Raw genomic sequence first — 15,963 nt, 5'->3', positions numbered from 1 at the left:
AATTATGGTAGGTCACTTGAACAAATCAGTACTTTTTTTTTATTCATCCCCACTCCTCCCCCCTGTCCTTACAAATCGCCGCCACTGCTGCTCACCACTAGCTATCCCACGACCTTTTTAACCTGACCTTACACACTCTTCTCGCATTATGGGAGACTATTGGTCACTTGGAATTTTTTGGTAACATTTGCTCATCACATTTAAGACAAACACAGATATTCCAAGTTAAGGTCAGCCAAGAAATCACCTTTTTTGACCTGACCTTACTACACCCTCTTCTTACATTGTAGATTATTGGTCACCTGAAGAACTTTTTAGGTAACTTTTGCTCATCACATTTAAAAGTAACACAAATATTCCAAGTTAAGGTCAATCAAGAAATGACCTTTTTTACCTGACCTTACATTCTCTCCTTAAATTATAGATTATTGGTCACTTGAACTTTATAGATAACATTTGCTCCTCACATTTAAGAGTAACACAGATATTTCAAGTTAAGGTCAGCCAAGAAATTACCTTTTTACCTGACCTTACACTCTCTCCTCAGGTTATGGGAAATTATTGGTAACCTGAAGAATTTTGGTGAAGGTCGCATGGTGGTGAGGAGCACATTTGAGAAGTACCCTGAGCCAACCTTCTACAGGATTGTGCTGGCCCGCCCCGAGATGGACACCGGCCGCCCACACATGGATGAGGTGAGGCAATGACAGCAGTGACCTAACCTTTACCTTACCTAACCCAACCTAACCTTACCTTACTCAACCCAACCCAACCTTACCATACCTAACCTAACCTTACCTTACCTTACCTTACTCAACCCAACCCAATCTAACCTAACCTAACCTAACCTAACCAAACCAAACCAAACCAAACCCAACCCAACCCAACCCAACCCAACCCAACCCTTAACCTCACCTCACCTCACCTCACCTCACCTCACCTTACCTTACCTTACCTTACCCAACCAAACCCAATTTAATTTTAACCTTAATCTAACCCCATCCAACCCAACATTTGTCTTTTTTTTTTTCATGCAGGAGGGAAGCTAGACAAGGGCAACAAAATATTAAAAAAAGGTCCATTTGAGTGCTGGTTCCATTAAAAGTAGTAAATATATAGTAAGTCTTGCTGTCTGTGATAGTCTAAATTAATTTGTTGTTATATTGTTCTAAATTCTCCACCTGTTTTATTTATTTATTTATTTTTCTTCTTTTTCACTAGTGATAAAATAATGATGTTAAGAATGTGTGGTAAATTTGTCATAACTTTTCAAAATGTTCTTTTCCTTTTTTTTCCTTTTATCTCTTTTCTTTTCCTTTTTCTCATTTTTTAAATTTATCTTATTTTTTCCACTTATCTAATTTTTTTCTTGTTCATCTCTTATTTATCTTTTTTCCTCATTCATCTCTTATTTATCTCATTTATCCCTGTTTTGCCTTTACCCTTATGAAAACTGCACCAGCCAACCACATTCCACCACACCTCACCACACACCACACCACACCACACCACACCCCATTCCATCCCACCACACCACATCCCACAACACAACACTACACCATACCACATCCCACCACATTTACCACATCCCACCACCACACCACACCCTTATACCTCCTTTCTTCCTCAATATACATGTACTTTTAATTTTATCCTCTTCTATTCTCACATCATTTCGTCCCCTTCGGTCTTATGACAGGACAACATGAAGGGGGACCTGCTGGTGGAGAAAGTGTTCCGCGGCGTGCACTATGGCGTCATCAACATGTCCCGGGTGGCGTACAAACCGGACTACAGACTGATACACAAACACGAGGAGGCGCGCTACATTGACGCCTTCAGGAATTACAAGTCGAAGGATGTGGAAATTGTGTCGCCTGTGATGGATATGCCTCCTCTTTTGAAGGTGTGTGTGTGTGTGTGTGTGCGTGTGTGTTTTATCGTTCATCTTTGTCATTTTCATCTTTTTTTTTTGTTAATCTATTTTATTTTTTATTTTTTTGTTGCTGTTGTTGCCTGTGATGGATATATTGCCTATTTTGAAGGTTTGGATAGCTTGGTGTGTGTGTGTGTGTGTGTGTATCTTTTCATCTTTTTTTTTTTTATTTATTTTCTTTTTTCTGATTTTGTCTTGTTTTCCTTTTCATTTTCATATCTTGTTTTCCTTTTCTTTTTTGTTTATCTTCTCCTATCTCATTCATCTTTCTCCTTTCTTTTTCTTATTTTATCTTATTTCCCATTTTTTCTCATCTCTTTCCTCTATCTTTTTTTCATTTATCTTGTTTCCCTTTTCTTTTCTCATTTATCTCTTTCCCCTTACTTTCTTTTTTCATTTATCTTATTTCTCTTTTCTTTTTCATTTTTTTTTTCACTTCACATACATCTCATTTACTTGGTTTCCCTTTTCTTTTTCTCATTTACCTCTTTTTCCAAAATTCTTGTCTTGTACTAACTCTTTCCCCTTTCCTCATTTTCCTCATTCTCCTCTTTTCTCATATCTCTTTCCCCTTTCCCATATCTCTTTTTCCTTCCCTTTTTCTCATTTACCTTTCTCCTTTCTTTTCTATATCTCTTGCCCCTTTCCCATATATCTCTTCTCCCTTTCTTTTTCTAATTTTTTTTCTTCTTCTCATACACCACAAGAAGACACACATTAACACACACCACTTTTCCTTCAGCTGGTGGCCGAGAGGGACGGACACGCAGAGAGGGACCTTAAAGTGAAGCTCGGCAAAAAGATCAAGGGTTGCCGAGTGGCGGAGGAGGGGGAGGTGCCCACTAAGAAGTTTTCAATTGGTTTAGGGACGCCGGCGAGCCCTGAGCTTTACGAAGGGGTGATTTAAGGGCCAATTTTAGTTTTGTTGAATATTATGATGTGTATATATATTTTTTTTGTATCTTGGCTGTAGAGAAGTGAATAAAGTTTTGTGTGATTCTTTATATTTTTGTTTATCTTTTTGTTCATGTCACTTGTCTTGCTCTTAACATCATTATTATCTCTGTACTTTGCTCATGTCTCCTTTGTTGCAGCCACTTTACCACTTACATTCTTCTATCAAGTTTTGTGTGTTGATGTTTTTGTTTGTCACCTTTCTTGCTTTTAACATCATTATTATTTCTATACTTTGCTCATGTCACCTCTTAACATCATTATTATCTCTATACTTTGCTCACGTCTCCTTTGTTACAACCACTTTACCACTTACATACTTCTTTCAGGAAAATAAGAAGCTGGTTTTTTGACTGTTCTTTAATAATCTCCCTTAATCCGTGCTCTTATTGTTACCATTACCTTTTTTGTCAAGTTTCTTTAATACAAGTTCTCCCTTAATGCATTTCCCTCTCTCCTTCACAGCTACAGCTACAGATCACACGCCTTGTTTTACCTTTTTAACCCTTCCTTCACTATCCACCTCAGCTACACATCACACACCATACATACCTTCTTTCCTTCATTCTACCTTAGTTACAGATCACACAGTCACACAGGGAGCAGTACCATCATAGCTCCAGGACACAGCAAGATGACATCCAGAATACAAACAAAATAATCTACAGAATGTCTCTCATAACTGACAAGATGTGAGAGAGTGGCGGACATGACAGACGAACAGGCAGACACGAACCGGTATCAATGAATCGCAAGGCAGTACAACAATGGTAAGGTTTTGTTAGCTTATACTAATCGTTCAAGGGGAATTGTGGTGGATTGTGGATGATTGATAAAGTTCGCATATAAACAAAAGGAAAATACAAATCACTAATTCCAGACACAAGATAAAGTTTAGTTAAGGTTAAGTGACCCATCTAAACACCCTGCAATGAATGACCAATGATAAAAGTAAAGGAAAATATCAACAATTCCAGACAAGATATCTTTACAACTCAATGATGGAGTTAGATAAGTGACCCGTCCAAACATCCTGCAATGACATCCTGCAATGAATGACCAATAGAAAAAAAAAAAAAAAAAAAAAAAATATCAACAATTCCAGACAACAAGATATCTTTACAACTCAATGAACCATCCAAACATCCTGCAATGAATGACTAATAAATAAGAGAAAAAGGAAAATATTGCAAAGACCAGACAAGATATCTTAAAAACTCAAGTGATGGAGTTAGGATAAGTGACCCATCCAAACACCCTGCAATGAATCACCAATTAAAAAAATAAAATAAAATAATAATAAATAAAAACCTTCACCAAAATGCAAAAATAATGTTAAATTAAGCTAAAAAGAGAAAACCATCTAGTAAAATAATTAGAGAAAAAGAAACAAGATAAAAATAACAATGAAACAGTGAAAAAATAACTAGGTACCTTCTCAAAAACAACAATCAAGTTAAATTATGCTAAAAAAGAAACCCATCTCATGAATTAATGATAAAATAGAGAAAAAATAACAAGACATCTTCCCCAAACCAAAAAAATAAAATTAAATTGAGCTAAAAAAAAAAAAAAAAAGTAAAATAACACAATAGAGAAAAATATATATAAAAAAAACAGCAATCTTCTCCAAAACAGTATAATAAAGTTGAATTAAGCAAAAAAATAAAAAATAAAAAAGAGAAATTACACAAGATAACAACCTTCTCCACAACATAATAATAAAGTCAAATTAATAAATAAATAATAATAATAATAATAAGGAAAAATACATGATAGCAACCTCCTCCAAAACACAACAATATCATTAAATTAAGCTAAAACCACATATCTGGAAACCCAAGTGACAAAATTTAGTACTAACAAACCAGAACACCAAGACAAACCTCACTTCTTTCCAAAAAACGACAAGATGCTTTTTGAGCCGACCGCTGACTTGGCCAAAGCTTTCTCCTTGGCTGACATCGCTACCTTGCCCTGGAAAGAAGATAGTGTCAGTTTGTACTCTTAACCTTTACACTACTTACACTACACCTACACCTTTTTCATTTACCTATTCACTTTTTTCCTTTGTTAACTCCTCAGTACCATGGCGTGTTTCCATATTCATTCTGGTGACTATTTGGTGATTTTATACAGCTTCAGAACTCATGTGGGGATTAGAATTGTGAAGACTGTAGCCATTTATCTTCTGCCCTCCATAGACGTCATTAAAATGGTCTAATCGTATACAAACCTCAAAGTAAAAATGTGTCCCAGTACTGAAGAGGTTAAAACAGTGAAGACTCTGGACATCAATCTTCTAACCTCCATAAACTCTTCCTAATGTCAATAAAATGGTCTAATTGTACAGAAATCTCAAGGTAAAAATGTGTCCCAGTACTGAAGAGGTTAAAACAGTTAAGACTCTGGACATCAATCTTCTGATCTCCATAAACCCACCCTAATGTCAATAAAATGGTCTAATTGTACAGAAATCTCAAGGTAAATATGTGTCCCAGTATTGAAGAGGTTAAAATAGTGAAGACTGTGGCAATTAATCTTCTGACCTCCATAGACTCTTCCTAACGTCAATAAAATGGTCTAATTGTACAAAAACCTCAAAGTAAAAATATCTCCCAGTATTGAAGAGGTTAAAATAATGAAGACTGTGGCCATTAATCTTCTGACCTCCATAGACTCTTCCTAACACCAATAAAATGGTCTGTACAGAAATCTCAAAGTAAAAGTGTGTCCTAGTATTGAAGAGGTTAAAATAGTGAAGACTGTGGCCATTAATCTTCTGACCTCCATAGACTCTTCCTGACGCCAATAAAATGGTCTGTACAGAAATCTCAAAGTAAAAGTGTGTCCTAGTATTGAAGATGTTAAGTATCTTTGTTCATTGTTTGCCTCTTTTCTTATGTAAACCCAACCTTCCCACAGCCCACACCTTGACAGCAGCAGTGTTATCCTTGCTATAGTCATCCATGGGTCCCTCCAGCCTCTGCTTCTTTGCTCCCTGGTTCTCTGCACTTCCCAGCACCTTTGGCTTCACTTTCTTATCAGGAAGCTTCAGGTGTTTGTGAAGCTTAGTGGCGAGCTCTGGGGGAATGTACTCTGCTATGATGCCATGTGCCAGGACTGTGTAGGCTTCTGTAGGAGAAAAAAAGGTATATTAATATTAGTTTAGATGACCAAGAATGTTTGGGTGATAAAATGTTAGAATACTATTAATTTATTGGTTTATCTTGTGAATTGAGACTGTGTGGTCTCCTATAGGGTTTAAAAGGTGGAAGGTTAGGTTAGGTGAGGAGAAATGTTTGGCTAAGTACATAAGGTGATAAAATGTCAGAATGCTGTTATTTTATTGGTTTATTTTGTTAATTAACACCGTGTAGGATTCTATGAGGGAAAAAAAAAAAAAAATAATAATAATCTAGAATATTAGTTTAGTTGAGCAGAAATGTTTGGGCGAGTAAATAAGGTGATGAAAATTTTTGAATACTATTAATTTATTGGTTAATCTTGTGAATAAAGACTGTGTGGCCTTCTATAGGGTTTAAAAAAGGTGGAAAGTTAGGTTAGGTGAGCAGAAATGTTTGGGTTAAGTACATACGGTGATAAAATGTTAGAATACTATTAATTTATTACTTTATCTTGTGGATTAAGACTGTAAGCTGCTATAAGGGGAACAAAAAGTGGAAGATTAGGTTAGTTGAGCAGTAAATTTTCAATTAGTACATAAGGTGGTGAAAATTTTAGAATACTATTAATTTACTGGCTTAGCTTGTGAATTAAGACAATGTGGGCTATTATAGGGTCAAAAATAGATTGAATGTTAGGTCAGGTGAGCAGGTTACATTATGTTAGGTATATGAAGCGATAAAAATGTTAGAATACTATCAATTCATGTGAATTAAGACAGTGTAGGCTTCAATGGGATGAGAAGAAAGTGGAAGATTACCTTAGTTGAAAAAGAAAGAAAGAAGAAATAACAATGAGAGAGAAAAAAAAAAAAAAAAAAAAAAAAACTATAAAAAAAAAAAAAAAAAAAAAAAAAAAAAAGAGCAAGAGACAGAGCGAGTGAAAGACAGAGACTGAGCGAGCGAGCAAGAGAGAAAGCGAGAGACTGAGCGAGCGAGCAAGAGAGAAAGCGAGAGACTGAGCGAGTGAGCAAGAGAGAAAGCGAGAAACTGAGCGAGTGAGCAAAAGAGAAAGCGAGAGACTGAGCGAGCGAGCAAGAGAGAAAGCGAGAGACTGAGCGAGCGAGCAAGAGAGAAAGCGAGAGACTGAGCGAGTGCCTTACCCTTTGCCTGCACAGGGTTCATAGGACAAACATAGGTGAGGCTCTGGGCAGTGTTGGTTGGTACTTTCTTATCCTGCAGAAGGGAGGAGAGGCGTTCCACTCTGCCAGACAGCCACGCCAGAGTCTTCTCCTCATTGTACTTCCACACACTCAGATCGGATGTTCCTGAGATTAACAGAAGTGAGTTTACTGGCTGATGAAGTGTGTTTATTAGTCAATGTTAAAAGAATTGTCTGCATCATATTTTCATTACATTTTGAAAGGTTGTAGTTCAAGTTACATGTTTGGGTGGGTGGAGTGGAGAGGGGCTTGTTTTAAGGACGTTTTTGTGGTTATAGTGACAGATTATAAAGGTTTCTATGCTTTTTATTCTTTTATATTCATTTTGGTTATTTTTGTGGTTTCAGTGACAAATTATTTAGGATTGGATGTCCCTGAGGTGAAGAGAAGTGTAAGTTTAGTGGCCAGATGAGTTTTATTAGTCACATCTTCATAAGTTACATTTTGAAAGGTTGTAGTTCAAGTTACATATTTGGGTGGATGGGGTGGAGAGGCACTTGTTTTGGGGATGTTTTTGGGGGTTCTTTTGTGGTTATAGTGACAGATTATAAAAGTTTCTATGCTTTTTTGGTTCTAGGATAAATCATTAAGGCTTTTATATTATTTTGGTTATTTTTGTAGTTTCAGTGACAAATTATTTAGCTTTTTATAATTCTTCTAAGGATATTTTTGTGGTTCTAGTGACAGATTACAAATATTTCTGTTTTTGGGTTATTTTTGTGGTTCTAGTGACAGATTTACAAAGTTTATATTTTTGGGATGTTATTTTTGCAGTTCTAGTGACAAATTTATAAAGAAGTTTCTATTTTGGTTTTCATAGTTAGAGTAACAGATTATCAAAGTTTCTATAAGTCTATAAATTTTCTAAGGTTATTTTTAAGGTTCAAATTAGAAAGACTATCAAGGTTTCTTTATGTTTTCAGGTTAACAATCCACACACACATCAATACCATACACCAAACTTCATCTCTTTCCGTTCATCTCCCTTTCTCCCACCTTTCCCTTCATCTCTCCCTTTCCCCCACCTCTTTCCCTTCATCTCTCCTTTCCCCAAGGTAAACAAAATATTCTAGTATTTAGAAAAGTCTGTTCCTTGTCCTCTTTGCTTTCACTCTTTTATCCTAGCTGGTCTCTATCTCACCTTTATTTTCTGCTATGTGTGAGAAGTCCTTGTCCAGAGCTATGGAGTCAAGGCAGGAGATGTCTGGAAACTCTTTGTCCTCCAGTAAGTGTTCCAGTGGTACAGTTCTGGAAGCCTGGGGAAGAAACGTTATGCTATGTTATGTTAAGTTATGGTCTCTCTCTCTCTCTTCTTCATTGCAGTCTTAGTGCCATATTCAGGAATGCTTCTCTCTCACCATTACCATTCTCAAAGACCACAGAGATGATTAGCTTAGCTCTAAAGAGTATTTGTTCTGTTGATAATGCAAAAAACTTGTTAACGTGTCACTAGAATTACAGAAACACCCTTAAAGACCCGTACGTTATTTCAACTTTGAAAATGGTAAAGGTGCAGCTGGGAAGTTTTATGTTATGTTAGGTTATGCTCTCTCTCTCTTCTTCATTGCAGTCTTAGTGCCATATTCAGAAATGCTTCCCTCTCTCACAATGACCTTCTCAAAGATCACAGAGATGATTAGCCGAGTTCTAAAGAGCACTTGTTCTCTTGATAATGCAAAAAACTTGTTAACATGTCACTAGAATTACAGAAGCATCTTTAAAACCTGTGTCACTTCAACTATATAAGAGGGCAAAGCTGGTAAAGGGCAACAAGAAAATCATAAAAAAAGGCCGATTCGTTGCTAATCCCATTGCAGATCCAAAAGTTAACCAAAAGAAAGGGATAAATGTTTTCAACCCTTCCTTTTAAATGGAGTCACATCACTGGAAGCTGGAAATATGGAAGTAAGAAATACAGAAACAAATAGGAAGTTATGCTCTCTTTCTCTCTCTTCTTCATTACAGTCTCAGCTTTGTGGTGTTACAAGCCACCACACACAAACACATTATTAATTTATGTTTTATATATGAGGCAGGACAAGACAGCACATATATGCATGCATGTGTGCATGCGTGTGTGCGCGCGCGCACACACACACACCGCATAGTGTAGTGGTTAGCACGCTCGACTCACAATCGAGAGGCCTGTGTTCAAGTCCCGGAAAGCGGCGAGGCAAATGGGCAAGCCTCTTAATGTGTGGGGTGTGTTCACCTAGCAGTAAATAGGTACGGGATGTAACTCGAGGGGTTGTGGCCTCGCTTTCCCAGTGTGTGGAGTGTGTTGTGGTCTCGGTCCTACTCGAAGATCGGTCTATGAGCTCTGAGCTCGCTCCGTAATGGGAAAGACTGGCTGGGTGACCAGCATACGACCGAGGTGAAAAAAAATTACACACGAGACGTGGAACAGTTTGAGTGAAGAACAAGTGTTCATAGTTTTAAAGAAAAATTGGATAAGTGTAGATATGGAGACAGGGCCACACGAACGTAAAGCCCAAGCCCTGTAAAACTACAACTAGGTAATACAACACACACACAATCTACAACAAGGGAGAGAAAAAAAAAAAAAAAAAAAAAAAAAAAAAAAAAAAAAGTGAAAAGGCAACATTAGTGAAAGTGTGTGAAGCCAGTTGCAGCTCACCTTGATGAGGTAGGGAAGGATGAGATAGGTGACATCCACAGGGGAGATCATGTGCAGCTTCCCACTGGACTCCACCACCTGGCCAATGAACCAACATCTGGAGGGGAAGGAAACACAAACATCACCACCTCAGAATTAAACAGTAGTACTTTAAATCATTCATAACTTTCTCTGGTAAACTCTGGAACTCCCTGCCTACTTCTGTATTTTCATCTTCCTACGACTTAACTTCTTTTAAGAGGGAGGTTTCAAGTATTGTCCAAGATTTTTGGCTAACACTCTTAATCTTTTACAGAACTGGCAATCAAGTGGGCCTTTTTTTCTTTTCTTTTTCTTTCGTCCTTGGCCAGCTTCCCCTATTCCATTAAAAAAAAATAAAAAAATAAAAAATAAATACAAATAAAAAAATAAAAAAAGATTGCACAGCTCATAACAGTGACGCCACAACCCAAGACTACAACCATAGAGACAGTGTGGCAGTGAGTGTCATGCATCAGAGCCACACCATGCACTCACTTTGGCTTGTATTCTTAACCACTTCTGTGCTTCATCTCTACTATTTTAAAAGGCCTTATTTAAATTTACACAAGTTTTTTAAGGTGTTTTTACATTTCTAGAGGCAGACCGACAAGATTTCTACATTATTAGCTAGAGAAACACTGTTGAAAACCACGCTGATCATCTCTGTGGCCTTTGAAAATAGTTGTATGAGAGAGCAAAGTGTTTCTGAATATGGACCTTGCCACCCTGTTACTTCCTCGGCATGGCTGGTGGCACTACGGACACCAGCTGAGAGTAGAACCTTTCCACCACCTCCCCCCCATCATCACCACAATAAGCTTTCACGTTCAATGGAAATCAAAGGTCTGTATAATTTTATCCTTAATAGTTTCAAAGTAGATTTCTGGAAGAGGCAAAAGATTAGGCCTCCAGCTCTGAGTCACTAAAAACAAAGCTCTAAATTGATTATAATTTTCTATTTATCGCTTTAAGCTGATTATGGTTTTCTACTTGTCATTTAACCTCTGTCATCTGAAATGTTAACTGTTTCAAATAAAGTGAACATATCCAGTGATCTTTCATTACATTTTTACAGCAGTTCTATATGATGATTTTTTTCTTTATTCTCTTGACTATTATTTTACAATTTTCAACTTGTTTATGAGTCTGTCAACTGAAATGCCAATCAATTCAAAATAAAGAAAACACTTTTTTTATTGCACATACCTGAATCCTTCGTCAAAGGCCATGATCTCATGCACTGCCTTTTGCTCCCTGTCGATGATGTACATACTGCCGGCATCCGTGTGGGGGTTCCTGAGCCGCACCACCTCAGCGCTGTTGGAGGACAGGAGGGAGTCTGTGGGAGACACACTCAGGTTAGTGTCTGCTTGGAGAACACAGGAACATTGGGTTAATATCCTTAAGGACACTCCAGGATGGCATGGGGTAAAGTTCTCAGTTACCTTCATGTCCTTAAGAGACATCCAAGGGGTCCAAGGAAACAAAGCCTGGGAAAGCGTGGTTTTAGGGTGGGGAAATTTAACCTAACCTAAATTATGTCTTAAAGTTACTACTAATTTCCAAAAGGGTAAAATGGGGTTAAAAATGCTCGTAAAAGTGTGATGAAGACCGTGAGAATGTGTATTGTTACGTGTGATGTATTGGTTCAAACTGCAATAATTCCAATGATGGCGTACTGTGGGTTACAATAGCGATAATACTGTGATGGGATACACTGACATAAATAACTTCAGACAAGAAACACACAGGAGAGGGATCAGTATGCGAGAAATGAAGCGGTTAAATATACAAGTGAAGGTCTGGGCAGTCTCACCATTGATGAAGGCAATCTTGTGCACACTCCTGGCCACACTCTGAGGGGCCGTGGTGTCTTTCTCCTCCCGCTGCCCTCTCTTGGAAGGACTCCTCGGCATGTTTCCTGATCCTGCTGACTGTCCTGCCTCTCCTTACCCTTATCCTTCAAACGGCTTCCCTTTCCTTCTATTACAGTGTTTTCTCAGTAGTTTTAATTCCAGGCTGTAAAAGAAAGCTTTCTGATTCAGTTTTCCCTTACAGCTTCTTTTGGCGCCAAAGTTTTGTTTAGTTGCTTTTGTACGGGATGACAAACACAATTATAAAGAACACCAAACCTTTCACTATACATAATGTGAATAAAAAGAAAAGAAAAAAAAAAAAAAAAAAACATATGATACAATAAAACAAGCAAAAACAAGAACCTTTTAAAAGAGGTGTTATGTGGTTTGCAGAGATGACACATGACAGGAGATAACTTAGATACAGAAGATAACGTAGATACAGAAGATAAAAGGAGAAGTGAAAACAGCAGAGCTAGAGAAAAGCAAACTGTTATAAGAAAAACCAACAAAACAAGAGGTAGTAAGGTAAATTGAATTATCATTATTATTTGTTTCTGTTTATACTGAGAACGAATATCATTATCAGCAGAGAGAGAGAGAGAGAGAGAGAGAGAGAGAGAGAGAGAGAGAGAGAGAGAGAGAGTTACCTTTCCTCTGTTGGCTCCATTCCTCATTCTCCTCCTCCAATTTTTCTTCTCATCTCCTCACTCCTCTTCCAGAATCCTGGCGAGGAAGGAAAGACACAGGAGTTTGAACAAAAGATGAGATGTGGAGTTTGTAGTGGAGATGATAAGTAAAGGAAGGACAGAGCGAGGATGTTCAGTGTGGAAGAGGGCAACAGTTGATTGGAGTGTCACTAAAGAAGAGGCCAAGAGTGGATGGTTGTGTCCAGGTGACGGCTCGAGGAATGAAGCTTGTGAGGCACTAAACAGCTTTACTCACAAATTTTTAGTGAGATAAGAAGTCAAACAATATTAAGAACATATGAAGGTGTAAACAATTCAGCAAACAGTTTACCTTGAGTCCTCGTCTGCTTCACCACGGCCTTGCAGACATCAAGGGGCGTATGCTGGCCAGTCAGGGGCAGCTTCAGACTCGGCCAGCCTACCCCATACCTGTCGGGGCAGATAGGAGGCGCCTGAGGAAGAGGTGAAAGGTAAATGATTAATGTAGACAGGTAAACAGTACTCATATACAGGTAATAAAGTGTTTCAGAGAGAGAGAGAGAGAGAGAGAGAGAGAGAGAGAGAGAGAGAGAGAGAGAGAGACACACACACACACACACACACACACACACACACACACACACACACACACACACACACACACACACCATTTCTATCTACAAAGCAAAATACACACACACACACACACACACGGCGCGGCCCTGCGTTATGAATTATGAGTATTGGGTCCAGCCTTTGATTTACTCTATGACATCGGTAAAAGCAACGCCAGTGAAGCGGAGAACCTCGATCGCGAGACGGCTTGGCGACGGCAGTGTTTCTGGCCTCTTTCACACGACGCGGGCTAATCACGTGAAGCTTACAAACCCCTAACACGCACCACACAATACTGAGGAGAGGTGTGCAGCAAGCTTAAGTGCACAGATCGTTTTCTTCTGTCCTTATATTCTACGACATACACATAATTTGACCAAGAAAACTGTTGAGGTGCGCGGGTGGCGGTACTTTACACCCATGTTTTGGGAATAGATACGCGGAAGCAAGTGTGTCCGCGTTTAATCGCTGACGGGAGCATCGAACGCCTTGTAAAAAATCAGCACCGCACACATGCACGCACTAACGCCCACCCACTCGCCGGAGCACTCACCCACCCGCCCGCCCGCGCATGCACTATCTCACACACACACACACACACACACACACACACACACACACGGTAAAACATAGTAAATCATACTACATATGGACGAAGAGAGCCAGGAAGGCAAGGTAGCAGGAAGTACCCGCCATCGTGACGTCACGGCCCGGCCTGGTGAGCGGGCTGATGACGTCACGGCCCGGGTTGGCGGGCTTATATACGTTACGCAAATAATTTTAAAAATGGCCATTCGAAAAAACGCCGCCAGACCCGAATGCTTTATATATTCTGACTTGGCACAAACTTTAACCAATACCAATAATAGAAAGAGATTCCAAACCCTCGTAATATTAAAGATATTTCAAAATAACTATTAATAAAATATTGGAACCTTGATCCCCCCCTTAAAAAATTAAATGTCCATCCATTCTCCCTTCAAAGGAACGAAACACACTTTAAAAGATAAGAATAGACTTTTCCAACAGTTATGAGTGAGTTAGAGGCTGAAATAAATCATTCCCAGGGGTACCAACAAAACTATTATTGGAACATTAACACCTTTACAAACAATTCTACTCTCCACTAATTCCACTCACCAGAAACGCAAAACGCTTAAAAACACATGAACTATTTTTCAAAAACAATAAGAACTAGATACTGGCTCAAACTAAAAAATTTCCTTGACGGTCTTGAAAATTTGTCAAAAAATAGCGCCCTTATTTAACACAAAAACAACGCCAACAACAACACGCTGCTCCACACACTCGCACGGAAAACACTTCAGACACAGCGAAATACTTGTACAAAGCATCAAATATTACTAGTGAGCCCAAATAAACACTCCATGAATTAATAAAAATAGTACTGGATTCTGGGCGGGCCAGGGTAGGCACTAGGCATATCCAAGATGGCGGCGGGGCTGTGGAGGAGTCGACCCCCCTTTGCATTTAACTTAAACCTTCACCAAACTTAACCCTGGCCATGGCAGATGTGTCTGAGCTGCTGTTATGAAAGCCTAGTAACGTGACTGTATGCTGTGGCAAGACAGGCCTATAATAATGAGAGATAAGGCTCGAAACGGCCGATAAAATAGATCCAAGATGGCGACGGGGTGTGTTGTTGGGTGGACACCCCCCCTCTACCTCACATAAAAACCCTCACCAAACTTGAACCTGGTCATGGCGGCGGTGTTTGAACAGCTGATGTGAAAGTTGAGTGACGCGGCTGCATGTTGAGGCAAAGCAGGCCTCTAATAGTGAGAAATAAGGCAGGTTATGTCGATAAATAGGGATGAGGCGTCCGCTAGTTCAGCCGTTTTGTATCAATAATTAGCCAAATATCAATATAAAAAGCTAAATGATAGATAAATGGCACCGAAAATATCAAAACAACGAATAATGAAGCTTAATCTCATCGTCCAGACATTTTAAAATGACACGGAGGGCATTTCATGATTTCCCGAGTTATCCCTTGTTTGTGACTCCCCTTAGATAAACAGTGAGGCACGGTCACACCTGTACTCACCTTGATTATGTAGCAGTTCCTCTGTGGTTCAGTTTTCTGGCTTTACTCCAGTAATAAGATGTTGTGGAGACATGAAAACAGCAGTGTAGTCTTGTTATTCCGTCAGAACCTTAAAATAACTCGTGAAATTCCGTGTCACTTCAAATATAACCTTTTAAATAAAGAAATCTTATCAATATGTAACCAGAATCACAAAAACACTCTTCAATTTCCGTGTCAATTCAACCACAGGCTTTGAAATGTAATAACACCTCGCCACCTGTCGCTACAAAGAGTGAAAAGTTACTGACACTAGAGTGACTAGACTGACATGAACTGAGGTGGGCGGACAGACACACGTGACGTCACAGGCATATCACGGCCAGGGAAGGAGCGTAACGTACACCAGCAGGGACCAGGGAGGCAAACAGTAACCATATATAGCTAATTCTCTATTCACACATTATGTAAGCCATCAAATCAAGCAAATAATGCAAATGACACATATATACAATGCAAAAGACTTATGAAACACATGTGACTTCACAGACATGTCACGGCCAGGGAAGGAGCGTAATGTATACCAGCAGGGAGGCAAACAGTAGTCATATGGCTAATTCTCTATTCACACACTATGTACGCCAGCAAATAAAGCAAAGAATGCAAACAACACAGATAAACAACGCACAAAACTTATGAAACACCTTCAACGTATCAAAATAGACAAAAGTAACGAAAATGATAAATAAATGAGCGAAAAACAAAAATTTTACCCAACACTCGTTAAATACCACAAAAGATGAAGAAATGGGATAAAAACAGTGAAGTAATAAATAAAAGAAAGGAAAAGTAATAAAACACTTTACTTAACACTCGCAAA

General features: G+C 38.7%; 2 protein-coding genes and 1 long non-coding RNA gene across 3 annotated transcripts in view; 2 read left to right on the top strand and 1 right to left on the bottom strand.

Annotated features, from left to right (window-relative positions):
• Window positions 1–2,936, top strand: part of LOC123509527 — a 3,953-nt gene extending 1,017 nt beyond the window's left edge. The window contains exons 2-4 of the mRNA XM_045263883.1: window positions 548–695; window positions 1,700–1,906; window positions 2,679–2,936. Coding sequence (XP_045119818.1) covers window positions 548–695; window positions 1,700–1,906; window positions 2,679–2,843 — 520 coding nt within the window. The 3' untranslated portion in view covers window positions 2,844–2,936. The remainder of the gene's footprint in view (window positions 1–547; window positions 696–1,699; window positions 1,907–2,678) is intronic.
• A 468-nt stretch (window positions 2,937–3,404) lies between these two features.
• Window positions 3,405–15,390, bottom strand: LOC123509520 (ribonuclease H2 subunit B-like). Its single transcript, XM_045263870.1, has 10 exons — window positions 15,105–15,390; window positions 12,774–12,894; window positions 12,404–12,479; window positions 11,714–11,916; window positions 11,104–11,236; window positions 9,877–9,973; window positions 8,380–8,494; window positions 7,179–7,343; window positions 5,823–6,025; window positions 3,405–4,867 (listed from the first exon to the last, which is right to left on the bottom strand). The coding sequence occupies exons 4-10, from the start codon at window positions 11,811–11,813 to the stop codon at window positions 4,778–4,780; spliced, it is 903 nt and encodes a 300-aa protein (XP_045119805.1). The 5' UTR covers window positions 11,814–11,916; window positions 12,404–12,479; window positions 12,774–12,894; window positions 15,105–15,390; the 3' UTR covers window positions 3,405–4,777.
• LOC123509533 lies at window positions 12,214–12,563 on the top strand. Its single transcript, XR_006676211.1, has 2 exons — window positions 12,214–12,281; window positions 12,476–12,563. It is a non-coding gene; the product is annotated as an uncharacterized LOC123509533 (long non-coding RNA).
• Window positions 15,391–15,963: the final 573 nt, after the last annotated feature.

This window comes from Portunus trituberculatus, chromosome 3, assembly GCF_017591435.1.
Source record: "Portunus trituberculatus isolate SZX2019 chromosome 3, ASM1759143v1, whole genome shotgun sequence".
NCBI lineage: Eukaryota > Metazoa > Arthropoda > Malacostraca > Decapoda > Portunidae > Portunus > Portunus trituberculatus.
Note: the sequence above shows the minus strand (reverse complement) of the source record. Positions and strands in the feature narration are given on the sequence as shown.